General features: G+C 46.5%; 2 protein-coding genes across 2 annotated transcripts in view; one reads left to right on the top strand and one right to left on the bottom strand.

Moving 5' to 3' along the window:
- Window positions 1–9,067: 9,067 nt before the first annotated feature.
- On the top strand, window positions 9,068–12,509 carry selenom (selenoprotein M; the record flags this gene model as incomplete). Its single annotated transcript, XM_084457414.1, has 5 exons — window positions 9,068–9,183; window positions 10,843–10,878; window positions 11,147–11,181; window positions 11,841–11,919; window positions 12,312–12,509. Exons 1-5 carry the CDS (start codon window positions 9,088–9,090, stop codon window positions 12,507–12,509), a joined length of 444 nt encoding a protein of 147 aa, XP_084313540.1. The 5' UTR covers window positions 9,068–9,087.
- Window positions 12,510–15,185: 2,676 nt separating this feature from the next.
- smtnb (smoothelin b) overlaps window positions 15,186–26,558 on the bottom strand; it is a 62,245-nt gene continuing 50,872 nt past the window's right edge. The window contains exons 12-20 of the mRNA XM_084457413.1: window positions 25,208–25,396; window positions 24,533–24,608; window positions 21,607–21,786; window positions 21,170–21,232; window positions 20,963–21,038; window positions 20,304–20,480; window positions 20,064–20,190; window positions 19,736–19,887; window positions 15,186–16,423 (exon numbers count right to left, since the gene is read on the bottom strand). Of these exons, the coding sequence (XP_084313539.1) occupies window positions 16,273–16,423; window positions 19,736–19,887; window positions 20,064–20,190; window positions 20,304–20,480; window positions 20,963–21,038; window positions 21,170–21,232; window positions 21,607–21,786; window positions 24,533–24,608; window positions 25,208–25,396 (1,191 nt within the window). The 3' untranslated portion in view covers window positions 15,186–16,272. The remainder of the gene's footprint in view (window positions 16,424–19,735; window positions 19,888–20,063; window positions 20,191–20,303; window positions 20,481–20,962; window positions 21,039–21,169; window positions 21,233–21,606; window positions 21,787–24,532; window positions 24,609–25,207; window positions 25,397–26,558) is intronic.

The raw sequence follows: 26,558 nt of genomic DNA, 5'->3' as shown, positions 1-26,558 counted from the left end.
CGATTTGGTTATAACCAAACACGCATATTGTCTGGTTCCGCTATCGACGCCTAACCTATATGCCCTTCAAATTATGAAGCCGCACTCTACTGCTTCCGTAAGCAATGTCCATGTCCGATTCGGATGTTCTGTTGACAGTGAAAAGCCTACATTTACCTTGAGAAGTGCCTCACTGCCGCGCAGTGGTCAAGTTGGGAAGTCCCTCTCACGAGAGGTAAAGTCTATACTATAGACTTTACCTCTATAGGTAGGTAGACTCTATAGGGACAAGCGTGAAGGTTGCGCAATGACGCGTAGCCTAATTGGCAAGGAGCGTCTCGGCAAATAGACTAATAATTGCTTGGAAAATCAACATAAAGCAAAATTGGCATGTCTACGTGGCAATACAAAGACCTGTAGCCTACTCTGTCAAGATTAAAAGCAATGCAAATCACTCTCAGTGACAAAAGAAAATTAACACCCAACAAGTTTCCTCCTCACCCATTTTGAATGGATTCCTGAATGACTGTGGCCCCTGTAAAATGAATGAACCCAACCAGTGGGTGAGACTTAATGAACAATGAGTATGTCCTAATCTACATGTAATTGCAACATTCTCCCCTTTAAACTGAATATGCCCACAGGGCCGTGGTCTGAGACTTTTGCAGTCATAGATTGGCATTTGGTGGTAGTTATGTAAGATGATTATTATACATATTTATGCAGATTGTATGTATGTATGTAAGGCAAGGCAAGGCAAGGCAAGTTTATTTATATAGCACATTTCAGCCACAGGGCAATTCAAGGTGCTTTACATGAGACATTAAAAGCATTAAAACAAAAAGCAAGACATTATAGACATTTAAAACAAAAGGCAGGACAAATTAAAAGCATTAAAACAAAAAGCAAGTCATTATAGATATTTATGTATGTATGTATGTATGTATGTATGTATTTATGTATGTATGTATGTATGTATGTATGTATGTATGTATGTATGTATTCTATATTTTATGCATACTGTAGGATATAGGCCTATTTATTGTGCTCTATTATGTATATTCTCTAATATGTTTATTCCCTGCGACATTCTAGCATCATGTCCGGTGTGTACTTGTGCATCAAGCTGTATGATTCTGTACATGACTGCACTGTACCCTTTCGCCGCTCAGCTTTTGGGGAAGTAGCTTTCTCCATTAAAGCCAGTACACAATGGAATGCAATTACTGATGACATAAAGATTAGCGGTTCTTTTAGCAGCTTTAAAACCAACCTAAAAAGTCATCTTAGGCTCGAGAACCATTGATTCTCAAGACTACTTAATTACTTACTTACTTACTTACCTACTTACTTACTTTGTTTATTCCTTACTCTAACCTTTGCTGTACTTTCCCACTGCTGAGACACCCAAACAAAAGTAGTTGGGATTTCTGTCACACACTACATGCATCTACAGGCTGAAAGGCTCATATGACTGATAATCACAATCATCCATATGGTCTGCTCTGACATTCCCAAACTGAATAGACTGGTCTGAACTGGAATGGATCTGGGCATATTTCTCAATCTGGCTCTGCTCCATCCCTTTAGTCTCTCCTGTGGACAAGCCTCTTGAGCTGAAAACATTATGCTCTGACCTTTCAAAGAAGCAGAGTAAACACCGACTCAGTGAGACATTACTGCCAACCACAGAATGCAACGACATCACCCTCTTCAAGTGATAACAGAATTAGAGAGAGAGAGAGAGAGAGAGAGGGAACCCATTTCACCCTTTTTGTGTTTTATCTACTCAATTACTCACCTCCCTCTTCATAGGGCATGTTTGATCTTCCCCTCTGTTGACTAAAGGGATTTTGCAGAGAGCATATCTGCAGATTAGAGGGCACATATTTCCCTGTGTCTTTGTGGAGGATGTATATTCATATAGACTATTGGGTAACACTTTATATTAAGGCCCCCTTATTAAGCATTAGTTAATAAGTAGACACTTATTAACATTAACGTGGTAGTGCGCTATTATGGATATTAAGCCCTATTTGTGGTCTGTCTACCATGAACCTGAAACATAGAGACCATAATTTCACTGATCATTCCTGTATTGAGCTAGCTGCAGTTCTATTTCGTGGAGCTCCACCCCACAAGGCTCGCTCCTATTGGCTTGACCAATCGTAGCCAGCAATGCCCACTGAAAAAAAGAAACATATCCACACATACGGCCAATCAGAGTCAGGTGCCCTACATAAAGGGGCCATGTGAATGGCAATCTGCTCCTAAAAACTTTCAGCTCGCGTCCAGACATTAGAAGATGAGCAAGTTCACCGCAGAGCCGGCGGCGTCTTCGACGATGAAGAGGATGCCGGCGTTCCTGCCAAGCAGAAGGAAACGCCAACTAGACCTACTGCCGCCACTTCTGAGGACGAGGGCTGAGAGGCCGGAGCTGGTGACACTTCAGACATCTTGGAAGCCAGCGGCTCCGTCGCCAGTGTAGCAGAGTTGTTTTGCCACAACTTCTCAAAGCTCTTCTCTTCAGCTGGGGATTCTCCTCCCGAAGGTTGAGTCCAACGAGGGTGTGCCCTTGTGGAACCTCGTTTCCTGCCCGGCATGGCTGCTTGGGACGCCGACTGTGCCGGACTCCAAAGACAAGACGACCTTGGCGTTGGCTGAGGAGAGCTACAGTAAGCTACGCGCTTGAGGCGCAGGTGGCGCCGGCAAACACTTGGATCACTATGCACGGGATCTACATCGAGCGGCTGGTGGAGGAGGCCGAATCTTGTCTCCAGAGCAGCAGACAGCGGTTGCCGAGGGCACCGAAGCCGTGGTTCAGCTGGTTCAGGCCTCCGCTGACGGTGTCATGGCAACTTCAGTAGTGCAGCAACGACACGTTTGGCTGACTCTCACCGGGTTCTAGGAAGAGAACAAGGCGCTTCTCATCAACTCCCTGGTGAGCAAGACTGGTTTGTTTGGCTCAGCTCTCCTAGAGCAGTGTGAGAGCCAGGAGCAGGACCGGCTCCTCCTCGCTTGACACCTCACTGCTCCTGTGGGAAGTGGTCAGCCTGCACAAGCTACACCAGCTGTACCGCAGCTCGCCGCAGGCCACGCAAGACCAAGCAGGCAGCTGCAAAGACGCCTCAGACGGTGCCATGCGTCCGGTCCTGGCCCGTTACCCAGATCCCCCGGCGGCCTTCAGAGAGACCGGTCCTGTGTACCGACCCCCGCCTCACCCTGCCCAGCCGGTTCAGAGTGCCCAGCCTATCCCGGCATGGCCCGGCGCTACAACTGCCTACTCCTAGACATGGGGAAGTGGCGCTCTGTCTATTGACAGTGTGCCAAGATGCATGACTGTTTGTTTGTTCCGTTGTCTGCTAGCTCCCCGGGCCTGGGTAGGGACGATGGAGTGAGCTAGGGGTGGGTCCAGTTAATCGATTAATCATTCACTACGGTCAAAATCGATTTTGGTCAAATTGGTCATACATTTTTTTCCATTCAAATAAACACGTCCTTTAAAAAATATTTAAATTGAACTGAATTAATGTCATATAACATCCCTTCAATGGGGGCTAAATTACAGCATGGTCTTTACTTTTTTTCATTCAAATAAACACTTCTTGGAATCAAATCTTTCGAATATCAGCCAAAAAACGATTAATTGATTAATTGTTCATACCACCCCACTGATTGATGGACTATGAAAAATGTGAGTTGTGCACATCCCTAGTGTGAGCTGTTGTAATAGGGACAAGGCTAATAAAAGTTCTTTGTTTCAAGGTTATACCAGTTGTCACAAGCCATGTTACAAGGTTATTTACGATCATATACAATGACCGATATCAAAGTTTCAAACGGTGCACTCTTGAGATATAGCCTGTCGCAGCTAACACACTCAATGGATCCATAGGTGTATACCAGCAGTTAATATTGCTCAGTTGCCCTTGACGTCAATCAGTTATCACAAAATAATTGACTGGTAAATAAGAAATTTAGCGGGTGGATTTGAACCCAGTTCTCCCGCAGAGAAAACAGTGTACTTACCAGCTATGCCACTGACAAGCTGGTATAGTATATTTTAACCATATGTAGTATATTTTAACCTTTCCATATTCCTAGCATAATTGGGTAACACTTTAGAATAAGGGTACATTAATAAGCATTAGTTAATGCATTATTAAGCATTAAGTAACAGTTAACTAATGTCTCTATTAACCATTTACTTATGTTATTTATGTTAACTAAGGTTAACTCACCTCACCCTAACCCTAACTAAGGTATTAATTAACATTAATAACCTAACCCTAAATAGGCATTAGTTAACAGTTAACTAATGTTTTTTGTGACCCTTATTGTAAAGTGTGACCCATAATTGTGTTCACTTTGTACAGTAGTTCATTCATGAGAAGAGCAGAGGCCTACTGTAAGGACAGACAGTTCATTCAGGTTGTTTGGGGACAAATCTGAACGCAGAGAAGATAACAGTATGCCAAGTTTCATGCCTTAGAGAATAGAATATGAAAATAACAGGATACTGGTTTAGAGAGTTATCCACCGCACGCACGTTGACACACAAACAATGCAGATAGTATTCTACAGCACACACACTGACACACAAACATGCAGACAGAATTTTGTGTATCTGAAGGAAACATCTTGTTTAACTGGAAATGTGTCCATCCTTATTTATTCATGTCAAGTTCAATGACATGCTCTCCAGGATTAAATGGACTAGAGCAAAGTGTCTGTGGATCCATCATGGTCTGTCTGTCTGTCTGTGTTTGGGCGGTCTGTGGACCTGACCCGTGATTCAGATCCGCTCCAAAATTAAAGGGGTTGTAAGTGGGCTCATGATATACCCCTCCACTGAGTTTCATGGTAGTTTTGGTAGTTTTTGCGTAATCCTGGTTCAAAAAATGAATGGAGGCGAATGGCCGGCCGTAATTGGGCGGCCCGTGGACCCGACCCGTGATTCGGATCCGCTCCAAATTGTAAGGGGTTCTAAATTGGCCCATTGTGTTTACACCTTCTTCTTCATCTTCCTCATTCTCCCATGCCTACAAGCAGAGCATTAGGAACATTAGGAATTTGTCAATCATCATCTATAGCGGCCTATCCAAAATTTTGGTCCATAATTCATGAATTGAAATGTGTTTGTAATTAATAAAATAAAAGTATTTTTCTAAGTCTAATCTAGTCTAGTCTTCATTTTTTGGTCAACAATTCACCTTTTTACTTTTTCATTTTAACAATGGACCAGTGTACAATGTGATACTATTATACTTTTCAAGTATGTCAGGAAGAAAAACAGAAATTTGCAACTTCATTGTCTCTCACCCGATGAGACCAGGGGGAGGACATTAGAATGACTCCTGTAAATTAGTGCGTGCGTATGCGCGTGCGTTCATTCGTTTGTCCGTCACACATGTACTTACCAGAACCCACCACTTGGTGGCGTTTGACACAATAATTTTTTCCCACTGCCAAATATTTTGCTTTGTACATAAAAATCTATGCTTGGTGTCTCAGTAAAAGTATAGTCTATTCTACTCAGGAGCCTGTCAACTTTCTGAATCCACAGAGTTCAGTGCTTGAGTTGTTTAGTAGCTCTTTTAGTGCTTGTGTTAAGCGTTAGGATTATCATAGGTTAGTATCGGGGCGAGGTGCATCGTGGGTAGGTTGGGAGTCTATGGGGTTTGATCAGAGAATGCAGAACAGTTCCCTCACTTTCCACGATTGGACTTTCTAGAGTTCTGTGTTCATTGTCTGAAATTGCACCCTGAACAATAAACTCAAAACAGAATGAGCAATTTTCATGAAATGTGATTTCGGGTCAATGTGACTCATTAAAATGAATTAGGTCACATTTCATAATATAGCCAGACATTTTACTAGTGGAGTTATTGTAGCGACTTCTAAACAAAACAATATAGGGTCGCTGAGAGGCTTCGATGGACTCGTTGCTGTTTGACTCGTTTGAGAGATCCATGTCCAGACAAAATGACGTTTAAGGTTTTATTAAATCAAACTAAATAGCACTTAAACTTATGAGGAAGAGAACAATATGAAACTAAACTGAAAGAAATTAATGAAAACGTAAATATGACGGTCAACAGAAAATATCCCGAGCCAACTAACCCCCTCTCTCTCTGTCTACCTGTTCTAGGCCCTCCCTCCAGTTATATAGGTAGAACCACACCCTGTAGGTAGACACACCCACACAACAATTAGAGAAACCCAATGACAAAATAATAGACAATAAACAAAGGCAGTTATGCAGGCTCATAAACAATAAACCAAATATAAACATACACAAACAAAATAAACATTAAAGCTGCTTCGCAGCGATGAGGCGGGGCCAGGCAATTTCCGACAAGTTTAGGAGCAATAAGCGAGAGAATAGGACAACAAGAAAGTTGACATTCCAATGTTCATTTTGTACATTCGTATCGTAAAACATTTGTAAAACATTTTGATGCGTTGTAAGCTCGATTTTGATAATTCAACAATGGTCAATGAGTTTGTGAATTACAGTCTGAAGATCCAGTGTAGCAAGTTTGGTGTTAATTGATTGAAAAATGTTGGATGAGATATGTTTATTAATTTTTACAGGTTTTGTTTGCTTTTCTTCATAATTGAACATTAACTTCAGCAGCTGTGTACTCAGTCAGTTGCCAATCAATCAATTTAGTCATTGTAGTCCTCGGCGGGGGTTGGGTAGGGTTGCCAACAGCGATGTCTCCGATTCGTGGAGCTTGTGTTGGATTATGGGTAACGTAGTTTTCTCTGTATGAAGTGTTGGTTTCAGAGGACAGAATTAAAAATATTTTAAAAAAATCAATTTTTGAGATAAAATTCTCAAAAAAAATCATACTACATCTTGGATATGTGGCTAATGTTGTCACTTTTTATGAGGACAATCAGACATTGATTTGGCGAGAATTAATAGGAACTATATACAGAACTGTTAACAGTAAAAAAAATTGATGTGCTGTGGGCTCAATTTTTCATATTTCAAAAATCTGTGAGGATCGTTTGGTGAGGACAGTCTGAAGATACAGTAGATCAATTTTGGTGTCAATTGAACTAAAAATGTGGGAGGAGATAGGTTTGATAGGTTTTACAGTTTATGAAGAAATCAGAGTGATGGACTTCAAAATTCCTGCAAGGTCAAAGCGTATGAAAGTTTTGTCTCACTTGGGCCTACATTCACGTGGTGGTTTTACAGTGATAGCACCTATGGCTGATTTGTTATGATTTTTTTAAGTTTTAAACTTTAGACTGTTGCTGTAGCGCCACCTTCAGGTTTATTGACCTACAATGCAGGTTGAGGACTTTGGGTATACTACTGGAGCTATGTGCAAATCTTGGTGATTTTTTGTCCACGGGAAGTTAGACTTCAGTGGAAGATGGAGAATAATAATAATAATCAAGATTCCTGCAAGGTCAGAGTGTATGAAAGTTTTGTCTCACTTGGGCCTACATTCACGTGGTGGTTTTACTGTGATGGCACCTATGGCTGATTTGTTATGATTTTTTAAAGTTTTAAACTTTAGACTTTTGCTGTAGCGCCACCTTGAGGTTTATTGATCTACAATGCAGGTTGAGGACTTTGGGTTTAGTACTGGAGCTATGTGCACATTTTGGTGATTTTTTGTCCACAGGAAGTTAGACTTCAGTGGAAGATGGAGAATAATAATAATAAGTAAAACATTTTAATGCATTGTAAGCTCAATTTTGATAATTCAATAATCTGGTCAATGAGTTTGTGAATGACAGTTTGAAGATCCAGTGTAGCAACTTTAGTATTAATTGATTGAAAAATGTGTGTTACAGGTTTTGTTAGCTTTTTTTTTTCATAATTGAACATTAACTTCAGCAGCTGTGTACTCAGTCAGTTGCCAATCAATCAATTTAGTCATTGTAGTCCTCGGCGGGGGTTGGGTAGGGTTGCCAACAGCGATGTCTCAGATTCGTGGAGCTTGCGTTGGATTGTGGGTAATGTAGTTTTCTCTGTATGAAGTGTTGGTTTCAGAGGACAGAATTAAAAATATTTTTAAAAATTAAATTTTTGAGATAAAATTCTGAAAAAAATCATACTAAATCTTGGATATGTGGCTAATGTTGTCACATTTTATGAGGATGATCAGACATTGATTTGGCGAGAATTAATAGGAACTGTATACAGAACTGTTAACAGTAAAACTTTTTGAAGTGCTGTGGGCTCTATTTTTCATATTTCAAAAATCTGTGAGGATCGTTTGGTAAGGACAGTCTGAAGATACAGTAGATCGATTTTGGTGTCAATTGAACAAAAAATGTGGGAGGAGATAGGTTTGATAGGTTTTACAGTTTATGAAGAAATCAGAGTGATGGACTTCAAAGTTCCTGCAAGGTCAAAGCGTATGAAAGTTTTGTCTCACTTGGGACTACATTCATATGGTGGTTTTACAGTGATAGAACCTATGGCTGATTTGTTATGATTTTTTTAAAGTTTTAAACTTTAGACTGTTGCTGTAGCGCCACCTTCAGGTTTATTGACCTACAATGCAGGTTGAGGACTTTGGGTATAGGACTGGAGCTTTGTGCAAATTTTGGTGATTTTTTGTCCACGGGAAGTTAGACTTCAGTGGAAGATGGAGAATAATAATAATAATAATATAGGCAAATACAATAGGGTTCCGGCAGCTACGCTGCCTGGCCCCTAATTATGGCTCCTACAGGAGTGTTTATACAATTCAACTGGGTTACACGCACCCCCTTACACGCTGTTGCCTTGTCTGTTCAATCTACTCGTTCAACAGCCAATCCCCTCTCGCATATGGCGGTTCTCTCTCTCCGACAGCTGATTCACAATGAGCAGCATCTGAGCCTCCTCACATAGGCTATACTCACACAGGCCTAACCCTCGGATACTCCCCCGCCAGACAAAAAGAGGAAGCGTTTGACGTGGCAAGAGACCGGACACGACTTGAGCATCACCTAAAACCAGTAGGGGTATTTTATTCAGCAGATTGTTCGTCTAATCTAACACACCGGCTTGCAGATCAAGCGAAGGACCTGCACAAGACAGGACACACTGCTTTTTCGTACCGTGCCCTGTGCGAATTAAGGGAAAACATAATGTGGTTGTTCGTTTTCGCCAGCTTAATTCACTGTTTGTCGGCCTATGATATAGATTTGAAGAAACTGGATGGTCTCGCGAAAGCGAAGGTGGAGGTACAGTATTGAGTTTAATTTCTACATCTTTTGATTTTGATTTAGTCTACCCTAAACCTTAGGCTACGTAATGATAACCTATCTATTCGGCTACACAAGCATGTTAGAATGTTGGATAATATAGCCTAAGCAATGCATATTATATTTGCACTGTATTTTGTTAGTTTTTTGTATTGCATTTGCACTGTCGTGTCTTTGCACTTCTCTGTCCTGCACCCGGTTCTATGTTGTCTCCATAATGCCATTGCCCTCGTCAATTCCTATGAATGTATTCGCCATGTAGTCTATGTGTAGTAGCCTATGTGTAAACCATGAAGCCTGCATGGCGAATAAACGGATCTTAAATCATGAATATTTGATATCTCTCATAATGGTATGGACATCACTCATCAAATTCACAATGTAACTTGCACTGCACAGACGAATGTGCAATTCAAAGCGCTATAGACCTTTTTCTGGTGAGTCCTATTCGCGCACGGGCTTACGTGCGAAGATGAACCCGCACCTGCGCGCGCCACCAGACTGGGTTGAACCGTCAGCGTTTGACCCCGCCCTCTGTCTGGGACATGCGGATAGGGTGGAGGAGGTTAGATAGAATACTGTTATCTGACTGTAGTTGTTGCCACGACACAGGAAGTTGGGGGATACTTCCCAAGTATCTCCCAATTATGGGAATCTAGATCTTTATGTTGATTATTCTGTAGCCTAGCCATCCATCAATCAATCAATCAATCAATCAATCAAAGCTTTATTTGTATAGCGCATTTCATACCCAGAGGCAACACAATGCGCTTTACAGAAAACAAGGGAGGTGGGCATACGACCCACCTCTACATATTCCAGAGGGAAGCAAAAAAAACAGTAATCACCCGGGGGCCAGATATGTGAGCTGTAAAAATTCTTCCCTGACCCCTCTCAACAAGGCGATCGAGCAAGCTCCTGGAGTATGTTTGTCTACCGGCTAAAAACTAAGAATCCATGGTAGGCCTACAATGCACAAGGCGTGTCTGTAAGATGAAACCGGTCTCGAATTTCAGTTCCAACAATGCCTCTCTTTGCAGAGACCATGTACATATTATCTCCAGGGTGGCTCTAATGGATCACACCTAGTATCACTGAGTGAAAACAGTTTTGACCCCTCCCTCTGTGACAATCGGTCATTACCAAGGGGTATCCTGACACCAACGGAACTCCCGAAATCCCCCAAACCCTATCCAACCCTATCCAATACTGTTCTATGCGTCTCAGACAGTGAGAGGAGGTATAGCAGCCATCTTGTGGTGTGGCTAGGCGTTGTTCCCAGACTCCTCACCCAAACCACCTGCTGCTGAAGACTCGATTCTAGATGAGCCAGAGCCAGTGATGATGGGAAACCAGGGGCGTAACCAGGAGGGGATCAGGTGGATTGAGCAAACCCCCCCTCACGGCCAAAGGTCCAGAATTTAAGACAAAAGGTCCGCACTCCCCCCCCCCCCCCGCGGTCAACAAATCGCCTGACAATCAAAATAACCTGTCAACCCCCCCCTCCTCCCCCTCCCTGGTCAACAAATAGAAACGATACGGTCCACTTTTGGAAAATAACGACCCCCTCCAGGCCTGGAAACTGGTCCTGGTCCTTATCCTGGTCACTCACTCTACTCTTTTCTCTCTCCCTCTCAGTCATGCGGTGGATGACAACTGAACAGGCTGAGAGAGGTAAGCCTTTCCGTTTTGACGCTGGCCTACAACCACCGACATGTTTGTTCTGTCTTCTGTTTGTTCAGTCTTCTGTCATCTTCAGTCATCTCTAATACATGTGAAAGGAGCATTTTAAACGATTCCTGAATGTGGACCTCACTACTTTTTGAAGCCCTTGAGTTTTAAAATAATTTAGATTTTCATGCCAGACCTGTGCTAAACTACTGTGCTCCCCCTGAATAAGCACTGACTGAATTTCACTAATCAACTTTTTTTTATTTTACAGGTCAAAGCCTTTGTGACCCAGGATATTCCTCTTTAGTATCCTTTTCATAGTCTAACTTTACACTCACTGTAGTCTGACTAGAACAAAGCCCCACATTCACTCACCAACCAAGGAAGTCAATGAAGCTGCTTCTACAGAGCAGCAATTCATGTTTGTTCTGAGACGGTTCTTCTCTCTAAAGATCATGCCTAAATACTTAACATTGTTTTTACCGATATGCTTTTTGTCCAAAAATTGTCTCACCTCAATAGATTCAAGATAAAAATGCCAGATCTGTTTTATTAGCCATGTATAGGAATTTGACTCGTGTTAAGGCATACGACGTTGTTGCAGACGACATAGGACAGGGTGCAGAACAGGACAGAACAGTGCAAAGACATGACAGTGCAAATGCAAAATATATTGCAAATAAAATTAAGTGCAATACACAAAATACAATATACTATTAAAAAGGGAGACACAAATGTCTCTCTAAAATCTGACCCAACTGGAAGTGCTTCTCTCACATGCCTCTCATCTGATCCAAACCCAGAACTAGCCCAGGGGGTCAGGGGCATTTTTAAAATTCTAAGTGTTAGTGCTTCTCCCACGTGTTTCTCAGCTGACCTAAACCCAGAACTAGACCAGGGAGTCAATGGTATTTTTTTTATTGTACATCCTTTATTCTGGTGACCCTTGACCTGTGTGACTCCAGCCATAACCTGGTAATGAAACACATCCCTGGGGCTGACCCTGAGCTCGTCCTCCTCAACCACTACTACGAAGAGCTGGATGTGAGTTGTGTTGCACTAGCTTTAATAATAATAATAATAATAATACATTTTATTTAAAGACACCTTTCAGGACACTCAAGGTCACAAAGCAGGATAATACAGTAAAAAGTACAACAGTAAGGACCATTAAGAACAAAGACAGTACAGCTTTGTGTGATCTGGGATGGGAATGCTCAGTAGCCAGCCATAATGTTCCTATTGTTCATATTGAACCACAGGCTGTGGGTTAGTGAAACGGAGATCTGGGAAAATGTTTTATATGTATGAATAATATGGTGAGTGAGATTCTATGAGGAAGCTGTTCTGTGGGATGCCATATCTTCTGTAGTTGCAGAGTCTGATAGCTTTTGTGAGGAGAGGTGCATCTAACCTGTGTTGTCCCCCCTGTCCAGCGTATAGCCCTGTCCGATATGACCCGCTCAGAGATCAACGGGCTGCTAGAGGAGCTGGGCTTCTACAAGAAGGCTCAGCCTGAGGACGAGGTACCAGAAGAGTTCCAGTTCTCCCCTGCCAAAGACAGCCCCTTCAAAGGTGCCCAGGAGACCCCATCCTCCACCCCTCCCTCAGAGGACAAGCACACTGACTTGTAACCATGTCAGCCAGCAGTGAGCGGTCGGTACGGACAAACAGGGCTGTTCTCCCCTAGTGCTGCTCCAGGGCCAGCTTGTTATTGCAGCCCATAACAGATGTTTGGGATTCGAATCTCTGGCAAGCAGGTCTGGGATCAGCACTTAGGGGGAGAGTCTTGGCCTTCCTGGGCTCACTCGGGGAATTGCACATAAAATTTGTACGGTTGTTAATCAATTCATTTCATAGATGACAAATATTTTCCACTAAGTGTCAAGTGTCTTATGCAGTCTCCCTTCTACTCACCTCTCTTGTGTGTCTGACTTCCTGTCCACTGGGAAACTGAATGACGCTCCTGGCTGTAAAATCGTCTGATTGGCTAGGGGCTGATGATAGATGTCCTGCTGGGTGGGGCTCAGTCACTCAAGAGGATTGTAGTGGAGGGGATGATAAGTGTGGGGTTATCATGGTTGTTTTAACAATTAAAAAGTCCAAAAGTATGTGTTGGTGCCACATGACTGTCATTCTTCATTCAGATCCTGAAACTCACACTACAGGCTACACACTACTGCATGTACAATATCAACTTCTGCAGATTTTTAGTGTATCAGACATTACATAATGGAGATAGACTACATTACATTACAGCCACTTAGCAGACACTTTTATCCAAAGCGACTTACAATAATTGCATTTAATGTATAGGTAGTCAGTGTACTACTATCTGTACTCACCAGAACTCACAAGTGCATGCTTTCTAAACAAGTGACTAATCTAGCGCCAAAGTACAAGAGTAGCAAAAAACAATAGCAATAGGTGCTTAAGAGGGAGGATCCTGGTAGTACTTCTTGAAGAGGTGAGTTTTGAGCCTGTGGAAAAAGGGGCAGCGACTCTGACGTCAGAGGGCAGTTTATTCCAGCACTGTATAAACACTATGGCATATGCAAATACTTCACTAGCCATTTATCAGTGAGTATACTAGGTCTGAGGGTCAACAGCTGAAGTAAACATTACAGAGATCAAAGATAGTTGGGAGGAGGGGACCCTGGTGAGGTCTCCTGCCATAAAGGGTTGTTTAGGCCTGGAGATAGAGGGGTCAGGGCAATAAACAGAGGACAGGCTCTCTTTATAAGACAGGATTCACAGTGTAGATTTCCTATGACAATGTCTTGAGCAGAGAATACACTGATTTGAATGTATCTATTGCACCTTCCCCGGGAGGAAGTGTAGGAAGCTCAGTCTTGTCCAGGTTGAGATTGAGGTGGTGTGTCGCCATCCACTCTGACACAAGATGTCAGCCAAGCACACAGCTATGTGTGTCAGAAGGAAGGAGGGGATAGGGTCTAGAGAGCACATAGTGGGGGGCTAGATGTAACATGGTTGAGGACCTCATTCGGGGAGAAAGGTAGGGTAAGGTGGGACGTGGAGAGGGGGAGGGGGTGGCGGAGAGTGGAGGTGTGGTTGGTGCAAGGAACATCGCCCAGGGGATGGGAGAAAGAGGATCTAATGACGTTTACTTTCTTGTCAAAGAAAGTAGGCGATCGTCAGGGAGAAGGGAGGAAGTAAGGTAGGAGTAGAGGGTGGGGGCTGGAGTAGTGAAGATAAAGTTTCAAAGAGTTTTTAAGGATTGGAAGCGGAGGTTAGAACTTTAGAGCAGAAGGAAGCAGCTTTAGCAGCCGATATGGAGGAGAAAGTGGAAAGAAAAGATAGGAAGTTAAGAAGGTCCTCTGGGAGTTTGCCTTTTCTCCATTTACCCTCAGCCATTCTCCGGTTCCCTATCAGGACCCACTGATAAGACGGGCAGGTGGAGTTGGCCGTGCCGGCCTGGAGGTGAGGGGACAAAGATTGTTGAGAAAAGAGTAGATAACACAAAACTCCATTATAGTCCACCATTCAAAGCAAAAAAAACAAGTGACAAATCAGATTTTCTTGAATTGGTTTTAATTGTTAATTCACATTTTGCTTTGTTATACAGACGTTATGACAATGTGTCCAAACTTATGTACAGCATTCACAAGTGCGTGGAAGCCTTTTGCTGCTGAGTTGGCAGGACAGGAATATTTCAATAATTTGTACAGTGGCTGAAATTATCCTTTTACTGTAGACTTTAAAATGCCCTAAGAAGTGAATTACAACGAAACCAGTTCTAAAACCAACTAAAATGTCTTAAAATTCTTAATAAAGAAATCATAATAATACATATGGAATAAAATTATCTCCTTACACATTCTCTTCTTTTGCTAAAGTTCAGAAAATATACACTGGCAAAATATATTCAGACTTAATCTATCATGTTTAGCTGTTTGAATTGACGGCTTTGATGGCTTTCATTAAACTGCCGAGAAGTGAAGTCCATAAGTCCCGTGTATTTATTCTTAGACATAATGACATTGTCAAGAAGTCTGAACTACATCGGACTCATATACTGACCTTGGAAACAAAATCTCAGAGCATACAGTATGGTAATGAACACCCACAAAATAACAATTTTAAACACACTACTCAAGCATAAATAAAGAGTTCGCTACAAAAAAAAGCTGTGTGTTTGCGCTGTGAGGGAGTGACTGCAGTGTCAGTGTGACAACACAATGTGTGTGTGTGTGTGTGTGTTTTTCTACATGTGTAAGTGGGTTAATGAAGGGTGGACCTATCCAGGAAAAAAAGTGAGGTCCGCACACCAGATTTAAGCTCCCAAAAGTGATTTTATTGACACCTTGTCAACAATGTAACGTTTCGGGCAGAGGCCTTCGTCAGACAAGGCCTCTGCCCGAAACGTTTTTGACAAGGTGTCAATAAACTCACTTTTGGGAGCTCAAGTCTAGTGTGCGGACATCACTTTTTTACTTGAATTATCCTTCTCTGTCCAGCACCCAGACACAGTGTTAGGATGTCCGTGCCTCTATGCCTTTTTCATGGACCAATCAGGAAACAGAACCTTCAGTGTTAGAAAATGACCTGGTGGGACTCTGAGGAGTTCAGGTCAGCAGTTTACACTGGTGTCAGGTCAGTCCTACAGAGAACAACATCCCAGTGCTTATGGGTTATAACTTAAATAGAAATACAGATATAACAAAATAAGAATAACTATTTAAAACAATTCAAGTAAATGTGTTTGAAAAGCATGCAGATTTGGTTAAAACCTTAAAACAGTACCAGGGTGGAGTCTGACACAATATAATAAGATGCTTCAAGAAAGCTCTTTGTTTTTCTTCATAATTATCATCACCAACAGCTTAAGTTATGTCTAAAATTGCTATAGAAGACAAGGCAGACATTCTTGTGGGACGGGGGATTCGATGCTTTTCTTTTATACACTTCTTTTGGGGGGGTTTTCTGTACACCATCCAAAACATGTACTGTAGCTACATATATAGCTGTATTATTGCCCACCCACATGTACATCACTGAATTTCAATTCAATACTGAATACCAACGTTTAAAATAAAAGTTTACTAAAAAAACAAAATAACTTTGGTGTTTCTCTTTCCGCAAAACAGGGGAATGTGTGATTCCAGAGGAAGAAACTCCATCCGTCAAACATGCCACCACTATCGACAAAGATAATCATGACACACACACACGCCATTTCCCCATTGGCCAACAGAGATGTGCAAATCCGTGACTTCCCTTCTCCTGAGTCTTGGCGGCAGTCAGGTGAAGGGGGGGTTTACAGTAGGCAGGGCGTGGCTTCAGGGAGGGAGCAGGGGTACTATGATCCTGCTCTGGGCTGGGAGGGTGAGCACACGCCGGGGCACAGGGCCAGGTCAGAGGTCAGAGCGGGCCAGGTCAGAGGTCGGAGCGGGCCATTTTCATCTCGTACCTGCGCAGGTGGTTGACCAGAGACTGCACGTAGGTGAAGACGCACTTGGAGTCCGGCTTCCTCCCCATGATCATCATGTCCTCCACCTCCAGCAGGGGCATGCAGTTGGCGAAGGCCCTAGAGGGAGGGAGACCCGAGACACAGTCAGGCCGGCAACGGGAGAGACGGAGGGGTGAGATGGAGAGGGAGAGATGGAGAGAGAGAGAGATGGAGTGATAGTAAGGTTGAAGGATGGATCCTCAGACGGTACTCCGCTAGCTTCATACAGCTGAGACATCCACTCACACACTCGCTAAGTCTTAGGGGTTTACTGCCCTCTCCCGTTAAAAAAACAACTCCCAGTACGAGAAGTAAACAAAGCTCATTCAAACATGGGAGGGAGACATGGAATTCAAATGCAAGTCATGCATACAACCACAAGGTGGTGCTATTCACTCATAAACCCCACAGCGCTGCCTACAGCTGACTGCATAGTAGTTGTGGGCTGTAGTGATCAGTCTGACCTGCCCATCCAGGCACAGAGAGCAGGAAGGAGAGGTCAGGGAAACGGCTGCAAGCGGGGTGGCAAGAAGGAGCAAAAACTTTGACCGGCAGACCATCAACTTGTCCCTCCAGTAAAAACAAATGTCAACATCGTGAAAATCCCTTGTTGTTTTCAATGTGATTCCTCTAACTCACAGTTACACTACGATGAAGCTATAAAAGGATTTACATTTTCCAAAGTACATAAATACTTGTAAATCCCAGGGCTATAAACCAAACATAATATGTCCACAAGACCAGTATTTCTTTCCTCCTCGTCTTGCTTTCTAAGCCCTCGGTCTCAAACACAGTGGAGCAGCAGCTCCTTTTAAAGTGTGGAGCTATAGATGGGATTTGCTGAATGCTGGCTCTCTGCCTGGGCCGTATGCTTGCACGGCTGACACACACACACACACACACACACACGCACATACAGAAAACCACAAACACCCTCTCACACGCAACCCCACAATCATCAGAACAATCCCACCCCCCACCCCACCCCTCCCATTGACATCTCTCAGCACCACGGCGAGCTTCCTCCGTGGGCCTGTCCCGCTCTCACCATGGGTGTAATTTGGGGTGGGCCGCGACTCTTAGGACGAGTTTTTGGTTTTAACCAGGCCCTTGGTCACCAGCCCCCTGTAGAACTCCTGCAGGTACGTGTACACACACTTCCAATCCGGCTCTCGCATCCGCACCATGTCCTCCACGTCCAACAGCTGAGGGCAGTCTGCCAGCTTCCTGCACCCGCCCCCAGGAGAGGGAGGGGGGGGGGGGGTAGAAAGGGAGGTGGACAGAGAGAGGGAGGAGGACAGAGAGAGAGAGAGAGATAGAGGGACAGAGAGAAGGAGACCGAGACAGCGAAGAGTGCATGACAGGAAGAGAGAAGGGGCGGGACAGAGAACGGGAGAAATGAAAAGAGAGATGAGGTGAGAGGGGGAAGGAGAGAGAGAGAGAGAGACAGAGAGAGAGGACAGAGCGGTGAGCAGCCATACCAGGGGTTCAGGGTGAGGAGACAGACAGAGAGAGAGAAAGACACAAAAAGAAACGATAACATTACATTCTCTGTGTTGACAGACATATCCATGAGTTGACATGCTTCATGAACATCACGACACATATATGTGCACACACACACGCAGAAACAACAAAATGTCAAATGGCGCATCGGGTGACGTCCATTTTGATTTTTTTTGTCTGTTTTGTTGTTGTCAAAGACATGAGACTCGGGTGGGGACATCAACAATAGGACATGGCTTTGTTTTGTCCCATACAAATACAAGAGACATAGAAAAACACAACAGGGATTCTACAAGTACATAAAGACATGGATCACAGAGTGACCCTATAACAGAAACACATGACTGATGCACAGGGGGGGTGTGTGCTTGCGTGCGTGCGTGCATGTGTGTGTGTGTGTGTGTGTGTGTGTGTGAGAGGAGTTCCAGATGATGCACACTGTCAGAGGGGGTGTGGGGTGCCCAGGGAGGGGAGGGGGTGACAATGCACAGTGATGGAGGGATGGATAGAGGAAACACGCGAGTGCCAGTCCGGTGACATCATCATCTTCGTGATCGCCATCATCACTACAGTTGCTCTACGAGCAGGTGGCAGACATTGGTGGGTGACACGTCAGAGGGTGAAGGGCAAGAAGACCCCATAGGAGGAGAAGAGGATGGGAGAGGTGGAGTGAGAGAGGAGGAGAGGGATTGATTAAGGGTAAGAGAGAGAGAGAGAGAGAGAGAGAGAGAGGGAAGCAGAGGTCCGAGCCGCAGTCCAGTGCTCTTACCATTGTGATCTGATGGGTTGTTTAGGGAGGGATGATTCTCAGACTAGGGGTGTTTGATTTATAGCATGGTTGAGATGGAGGGGCAACACAACGGAGAAAGGAGGTTTAGATAGGAGGAGTAAATAGTGCAGCTGTAACACGCCCGTGAGTGAGCAGACCTCCCAGACCTGGGGGAGGTACGGTAGGACAGATGTGTCTGGGCCTGAGTGAGGGGGAGAGCGCTGATTGAGCCACAGCTGTGGGGAGACTCGGACGCCGACCTCTTTCGCTACCGTGAAAGAGAACTCCGCTTTTCACCACCCGGGTAACTTGGCGCCCGCGTGTGGGGCAGCAGACGCCCGCGCCCGCCAGCGGCGTCCAGTTCATCACGACAGCGTCAAACAAACATGTCTCCTGTCGATGCACGTTCTCTCGTCCTCCTCCGGGCGCTCTGCCATCTGCTCCCTGGGCCCCGAGCGCCGGGCCGACACACCTGCATGAGGAGCAGGTCAGCGGGAAGCCCGGGAGGACATGTGGGATCCCAGCACGGTCCAGCCTTAAGAATCCACTGACCGCAGCCTGATTGTTGATCTTACTGGTCAGGTCAAACTAACGTAGCCAACAGAGGGAACGGGAGAAGGACGGGATAAGATCTGAGGACTGTTTGGGCAGGGAGAAGTGAGGAAATAGTTTATATTTGGGATTAAATGTTTGACTGTGGTTCTGGGTTGGTGGGCATGGGGAGGGAGGGGGAGGGGGATGTGATCTGGATCTGGACAGGATGGACCCATGGCTTGTTGTTGGAGGATCTTGGAGAAGCAGGTTGTTGTAAAGATAGTGACCACGCGCACACACACACACACACACACACGTCACACACACACACACACACACACACACACACACACACACACACACACACACACACACACACACACACACACACACACACACACACACAAACACACACTCTCTCTAGGCTGAACAGACCCTCTTTCCCTGGAGCGCAGAACATCACAAACACTGTTGCTGTTAGTTCACATGTACACAGGACACCATTTCCACATGGCTGGTGTGTGTGTGTGTGTGTGTGTGTGTGTGTGTGTGTGTGTGTGTGTGTGTGTGTGTGAACTCACTCTGCCGTGCTGAACGCCACCTCAAAGTTGTGCCGGCGGTTGCTGGGGCTCAGCGAGGAGTAGTCGAAGGCCTCTGGGAAGAAGTTGTGCACCAAGGCGCAGAAGGCCATACCGTCACTCCAACTGGACGAGAAGTTCTGGATGTCCACGTTCTACAGGGAGGAAAGGACAACAGGGTTCCCAAAAGTGGAAAATATGACGAGAAGACACTTTTTGTGCCACACGGGCGCCGAATCACGCGTTCGCTCGGCGTGATTGGCACCTAATCTAAAGAGACGTCGGAGCAGAGCAGAACCGCACAGCGGGTTGCCAGAGCGGCTGGTCTCACCTCGTACGAGCGCGTCTTGGCGCGACACCAGTCGAGCAGCATCTGTTTGATGGAGTTGGCGTTGGGCACGCCGAAGCTGGTGGAACGCTGGACCTTGTTCACCTTGGCGACCGCCGGATTCCCGAGTCTGAGGGGGAGGACGCAGAGGTTTTCAGCTCAAACGTTGGCGCGCTCTCGTTCGTTCGTTCCGCTCTCGTTCGTTCTCCGGACGTTCTCCGGACGTTCTCCGGACGTTCTTACCCTCCGCCCTCCTTCTCCAGCTTCTCGATCATGGCTCTGCGCGACTGCATGGCCGAGGTCTTGGGCAGCGTCTGCGCCCTCATCAGCTCCTTGCGTCGTTCGGCCTGCCGGCGCTCCACGGCGGCCAGGGCGCCGCCCCCGCCGCGGGACGACGAGTCATCCTCGCGGTCGAACACGCTGGGACGGAGAGAGAGGGGGAGGGGACAAGGTGAGAGGTGAGAGGTCTACTATTACTAGTCTCTCTCCAGACTCAGATATTACGTTAAATCGCTGCGCTCCGCGTACTACAAAATACAGTCTGTTCTCCGCCCAAGCTGGTGTCCTGAGGGTGTGAAATTGAAAGAGTGACAGGTCGTAGCAGCCAATGAGAGACGCTAGCCCAGGTTGGATGGGCGGGGCATATCTACAGTACGGGTGCCTGATCGCAAAAGTCGTTACTGATTGGTGTCGCAGGGATTCCTGGGAAACCAATGAATTGCCAGGATTTGAGCACCAGATTTCTGTGTCTCAGACCCATAGAGAGATCTGCAGCATGCAGTAGGTAGTTAGCATAGCTTACGTAGCGTATCAGCGAAAGAATCCTCATGGGTCTGGTGTTGAGACTTTATTATTATTAATGATACAAGTCCATGACCACCAGGCACAGAGATATCACTCACCTGCCCACCTTCTTGGTGGAGCTGGAGGAGGAAGAGGAGGAGGAGTAGCTGTAGGATTTGGTCTGGACTGTCCCCTCTACAGAGCGGAGAGAAGGTGGTGAGACCAAACACACTCATACAAACACGTATAGTTATAGTATAGTTATAATCCTCCACATGATCAAAACAAAGACCAGCTGATGAGGAAGAGCAGGCGCTGGGACTCACGGTCTGTCTTCTGAACGTAACTGGCCTCCATGATCGTGCTGCGGCTTGACCTGCTGCCATTGTCTAAATACACAAAGAAATACATGTGAACAATTTGTGAACAAGCCTTTAAGGGTATTGTACTGTACATAGCCAGCTACACAGGAGCTGTGTACTTGCTCCTTCAGTACATATACAGTACTCCATGTTGCCAGTCTGAGAAGCCGTGTGTGTGTGTGTGTGTGTGTGTGTGTGTGTGATGTGTGTGATGTGGCCGGTACCAGTCTGAGAAGCCGTGTGTGTGTGTGTTTGTGTGATGTATGTGTGTGATATGTGTGTGTGTGTGTGTGTGTGTGTGTGATGTGTGATGTGGCCGGTACCAGTCTGAGAAGCCGTGTGTGTGTGTGTGTGTGCGTGTGTGTGTGTGTGTGTGATATGGCCGGTACGTCGGGGCCTACCAGACGTGGCGTAGCGGTCCGACTTGGTGACCTGGCTGAGGGTGGCGCCATCCGCCGACCTCTCCACCTTCTTTATCACCACCTCTCCGGCGCCCCCTCCTGGACGACCCTTCTGGGCACGCTCCTCCCGCTGCTGTCGCAGCTCCTGCAGACGCGTCTCTCGCTCCTTCTCTCTCTGGTCTGAGACGGAGGAGAAGAGAGAGGGATGGAAGGAGGAGAAGGAGAGAGAGAGAGAGAGAGGAGAAGAAATGTCAGTGGGGAAGAAAAACGGCTGAGGAGAAGAGGAACCAAACAAGCCGAAGCAAACATCAGCGGGAGCCGAGCCAGACCAAACAGGGCTTTATTATTTGAGGAGCTGCAGTATGTTTCAGGATTCTTTCCAAAGTGCCATAAAAACGCCTTCAGACACACAAACCAGCTGCTCACGGGTTTAAGACTCACACAAGCCACCCACGGGTTCGACTAACACCAGCCACCCTGTGGAGGAGCATGTGGTGCGCAAACATCAAAGGCGAAAGAGTGCACACAAAGCCTCGCTAATGGCAGCCCGTACCCAACGAGACCCTGGCCAAGACTAACCAACGCTGTCCAACACACTGATACCCTAAACACCCATACTGCTTCCGCCTGAACAGTCTCACTTGTCCATTTACCTCCCTGAGCTCAGGGGTACGGACAGGTTCTACGGACAAGCTTAACACGGACAGGTTCTACGGACAAGCTAAACACGGACAGGTTCTACGGACAAGCTTAACACGGACAGGTTCTACGGACAAGCTTAACATGGACAGGTTCTACGGACAAGCTTAACACGGAGAGGTTCTACGGACAAGCTTAACACGGACAGGTTCTACGGACAAGCTTAACACGGACAGGTTCTACGGACGAGCTTAACACGGACAGGTTCTACGGACGAGCTTAACACGGACAGGTTCTACGGACAAGCTTAACACGGACAGGTTCTACGGACGAGCTTAACACGGACAGGTTCTACGGACAAGCTTTACACGGACTGGTTCTACGGACAAGCTTAACACGGACAGGTTCTACGGACAAGCTTAACACGGACAGGTTCTACGGACAAGCTTAACACGGACAGGTTCTACGGACACGCTTAACACCTCAGCTCCTCTTGTAGTTGAGTTTTTAGTTGAGTTAGTTTCAGTTTTATTTCATCACACAAGGGATAGAAAACAAAGGCGTGCAGGTGAGGTCGGAACCCCAAGAGGGATTGATGACGGTAATAACAAATTAACGATAAAACAGATGTTACTACCCGGACCTGCGGCGTTTAAGGCGGTTACCGCTACGAACCGGGGCTCCGCCCACTGTGGAGGCCGCTGAGCTTCTCTCTGAATCTCGTGAGGGAGTCTCGACAAACAGTCAGCACTTCCTCCCTCCCTCCCAGACGCGTACTGAGGCGAAGCCACGTGCGCTCGTGCTGACAGAGACATTGAGCCGAACCGCTAATCGCATAATTTTGACACACGGTACCGAGGTGAGTGCAGGGCTCTCAAACAAACGTGAAGACTCATGCGTGTTAACAGACGTGTAACGTGTCCCTCAACGTCAGCTGGGTGCTCATGGGAGCTGCTTCCACACACAGTTTGTCTGACTAAAGCTGGTGTGTTACAGGGAGAAGACAAGACAAGACGATGGCTCTGGTTTGACTGTGTGGTTGACAGTGTGAGGACGTGAGGACAAAAAACACACACACACAGGTGCAGCAGACGGCAAAAACTGAGCACACACACTGACTCTAGCCATGTTTCCATCCACACGTTTTATGCGAATTAAGTTATATCGAATTAAAAATGCCTTATGGAAACAGTAAAATTCGATTAAAAGTCATGAAAATCGACAAAATGTTTGTACTGTCGATCTCATCGGATTTTCTCTTGTTCGATAAAAGTCTTTTGTGATAAATGCTTTATATTTAAAGCTCTAGATGGAAACGCACGTTCACCGGCTTTATTCGCATTCATATTTTTAGCGATCCTCACACAATTCGATTGACGAGTGGATGGAAACATGGCTACCGACACGCAAACCCGTCCTACCTAGGTCGTCCTGAGTGCAGCCCAGCTTGGCCTCTGGGAGCGGAGCGAGAGAACGTGGGAAAAAGAGCAGAAAGTGAGAGAATGGAAACCGGGGGAGGGAGAGGCAGGGTCAGGGAGGGATGGTCGCCGGTGTGGCTGGATGGGGAGGATGAAGGAAAGATAACGACACCACGGCTACGAGAGAAAAAGGAGAAAATGAAAAACAGCAGAGGAGGAGATCAAGAGAACGAGACACTTAAATCACGGGGTTAGAGGACTGGAAGGGTTAAAAAAGAGTATATGAGAGAGATATATAGAGAGAGATGTTTGACATTATCATAGAGGAGGAGGAGGGAGGGAGGGAGGAGGGGTGTGGTCTGGCCTCAGAGAGTGATAGAGAGAGATGTTTGACATTATCAGAGAGGAGGAGGAGGGAGGGAGGGAGGAATGGAGGGAGGGAGGGAGGAGGGGTGTGGTCTGGCCTCAGAGAGTGATAGAGAGAGATGTTTGACATTATCAGAGAGGAGGAGGGAGGGAGAAGGGAGGGAGGGAGGGAGGGAGGAACGGAGGGGTGTGGTCTGGAAGGAGGAACAGAGGGGTGTGGTCTGGACTCAGAGAGGCGGAGTAGGGAGGGAGGAACGGAGGGGTGTGGTCTGGAGGGAGGGAGGGAGGAACGGAGGGGTGTGATCTGGCCTCAGAGAGAGATAGAGAGGAGGAGGGGAGGGATGGAGGAAGGGAGGGGTGTGGTCTGGAGGGAGGGAGGGAGGAACGGAGGGAGGGAGGAACGGAGGGGTGTGGTCTGGAGGGAGGGAGGGAGGGAGGTTGGAGGAACGGAGGGAGGGAGGGAGGAACGGAGGGGTGTGGTCTGGCTGTGGCCTCGCTCTCACCTCTCTTCCTCTTCCTCAGTTCCCTCATGGCCGCCCGGATCAACTTCCTGTCCTCAAAGTCTTTGGACTCGTCCAGCTGGAGGAAAAAAAAACGCAACGCAGACGGAAGGAATGAGAGAGGTCAGGGGTCAGAGAAACCAATAGTGACTTTGCTCCCTAAATAAAGCACACAATGTCGTTTCCACTTGAACACAAATAAACACATTGACACACAAACTCTTCAGTGGGCCAGAATAAGCATCTCAGTGATCACATACAATTACGAGTACATAAAAGCAACCACCCTCACTGCTAATTGACGCCAATTCATGGACTGCACTTATATAGCGCTTTTATCCCAAATTAAACTGCATTTTTATCCAAAAATGTACTGCACTTATATACAGTAGCGCTTTAATCCTCTCATTCACCCATTCACACACACATTCACACACCAATGGCGGCAGCTGCCGTGCAAGGCGCTACCCTGCTCATTGGGAGAAATTTGGGGTTCAATGTCCTGGCCAAGGACACTTCGACATGTAGTCAGGAGTAGCCGGGATTCAAACCGCCAACCCTACGATCACTGGACGACCCGCTCTACCTCCTGAGCTATACAGCCGCCCCATATGGTATGGTATGCTATGGTATTCATATGGTACGGTCTGTAAATGTGACTGATGTAGCAGAATGTACCATTTTGTCCAGGACCTCCTCATCCTCGATGGCCGCCAGCTGCTCTGCCGTGAGTTTTCCGGAGTGTTCCTCAGCTTTGGCCCGAGTGGCGAGGGAGCCATTCGGAATGGCTGCGACCTGATTGGCCACCTGGACTGATGGCTCCACTGCAAACACTGGCTCAGAGGCCACAACGGGCTCTGTCTCCATCTGCGCGCACACACACACACACACACACACACACACACACACACATGCACACACACACACACACACAGACGCACACGCACACACACAGATACACAGACACACAGACACACACACAGACACGCGCACACACACACACACACACACACAGACACACACACACACACACACACACAGACACACACACACACACAGACACACACACACACACACACACATACACGCGCACACACACACACACACACTCGCACGCACACACACACACACGCACACACACACACAGACACACACACACACACACAGACACGCACACGCACACGCACACACGCGCACACACACACACACACACAGACACAAAAAAAAAAAATTACAGTCAACACACACACATTTTTTTTTACAGTCAACACATTTCTCTGGAGGATTTCTATCACATTCCCTGTTTCACATCAGTACCGATAACCTCGGCTGGCCTCGGGGATCCAGCGCTGGGCTGTCAGCAGCAGCTGGAGGCCGATCCGACTGAAACACCATTCCGCAGCTAGTGAGAAACCGCCAGAGGCGCCGGGACGCCACGCCAGGGGAGGTGAGATAGCGCGCTACAGCTGTGTTTATAAGACCGACGCAGACTTGCTGACATTTAGAAGAGAACGAACGCCGGAAGATTCCGCCAAAACATTGGTAACATTGCAGGACGAGGGTGTGAGTGGCAGAGGGGGTCGGGGGGAGTGTAGACTATCGGGCCCCCTCTTCAGGAAGTAACAAACAGTTAGCTCAGCCGTCAGCGAGCGCTTCTGACCGACGAGGCTCTCGGTCAGTATGAACAGAACCAGGCCCCCGGGAACGAAGGATGAAGCGCCGCTGTGGTCATGTGACTGGGGAGGAGCCGTCTTAATGTAAACTCTGTAGAATAGCAGCCAGACTCTGGTTCTGACAGGATACAGCAGGATGAGCAGGACAGCTTGTTCAGGGGACGATCAAGCTGTGACAGATATGAGAGAGAGAGGAGCGAGAGAGAGAGAGAGAGAGAGAGAGAGGGGGGGGGGGGGAGGGGGGAGAGAGAAGAGGGGGGGGAGAGAGAGAGAGGGGGGGAGAGAGAGAGAGAGGGGGGGGAGAGAGAGAGGGGGGGGAGTGAGAGAGAGAGAGAGGGGAGGATGGGGGGGGAGAG

The sequence above is a fragment of the Borostomias antarcticus genome (assembly GCF_949987555.1).
Source record: "Borostomias antarcticus genome assembly, chromosome: 23".
Taxonomy (NCBI): domain Eukaryota; kingdom Metazoa; phylum Chordata; class Actinopteri; order Stomiiformes; family Stomiidae; genus Borostomias; species Borostomias antarcticus.
Note: the sequence above shows the minus strand (reverse complement) of the source record. Positions and strands in the feature narration are given on the sequence as shown.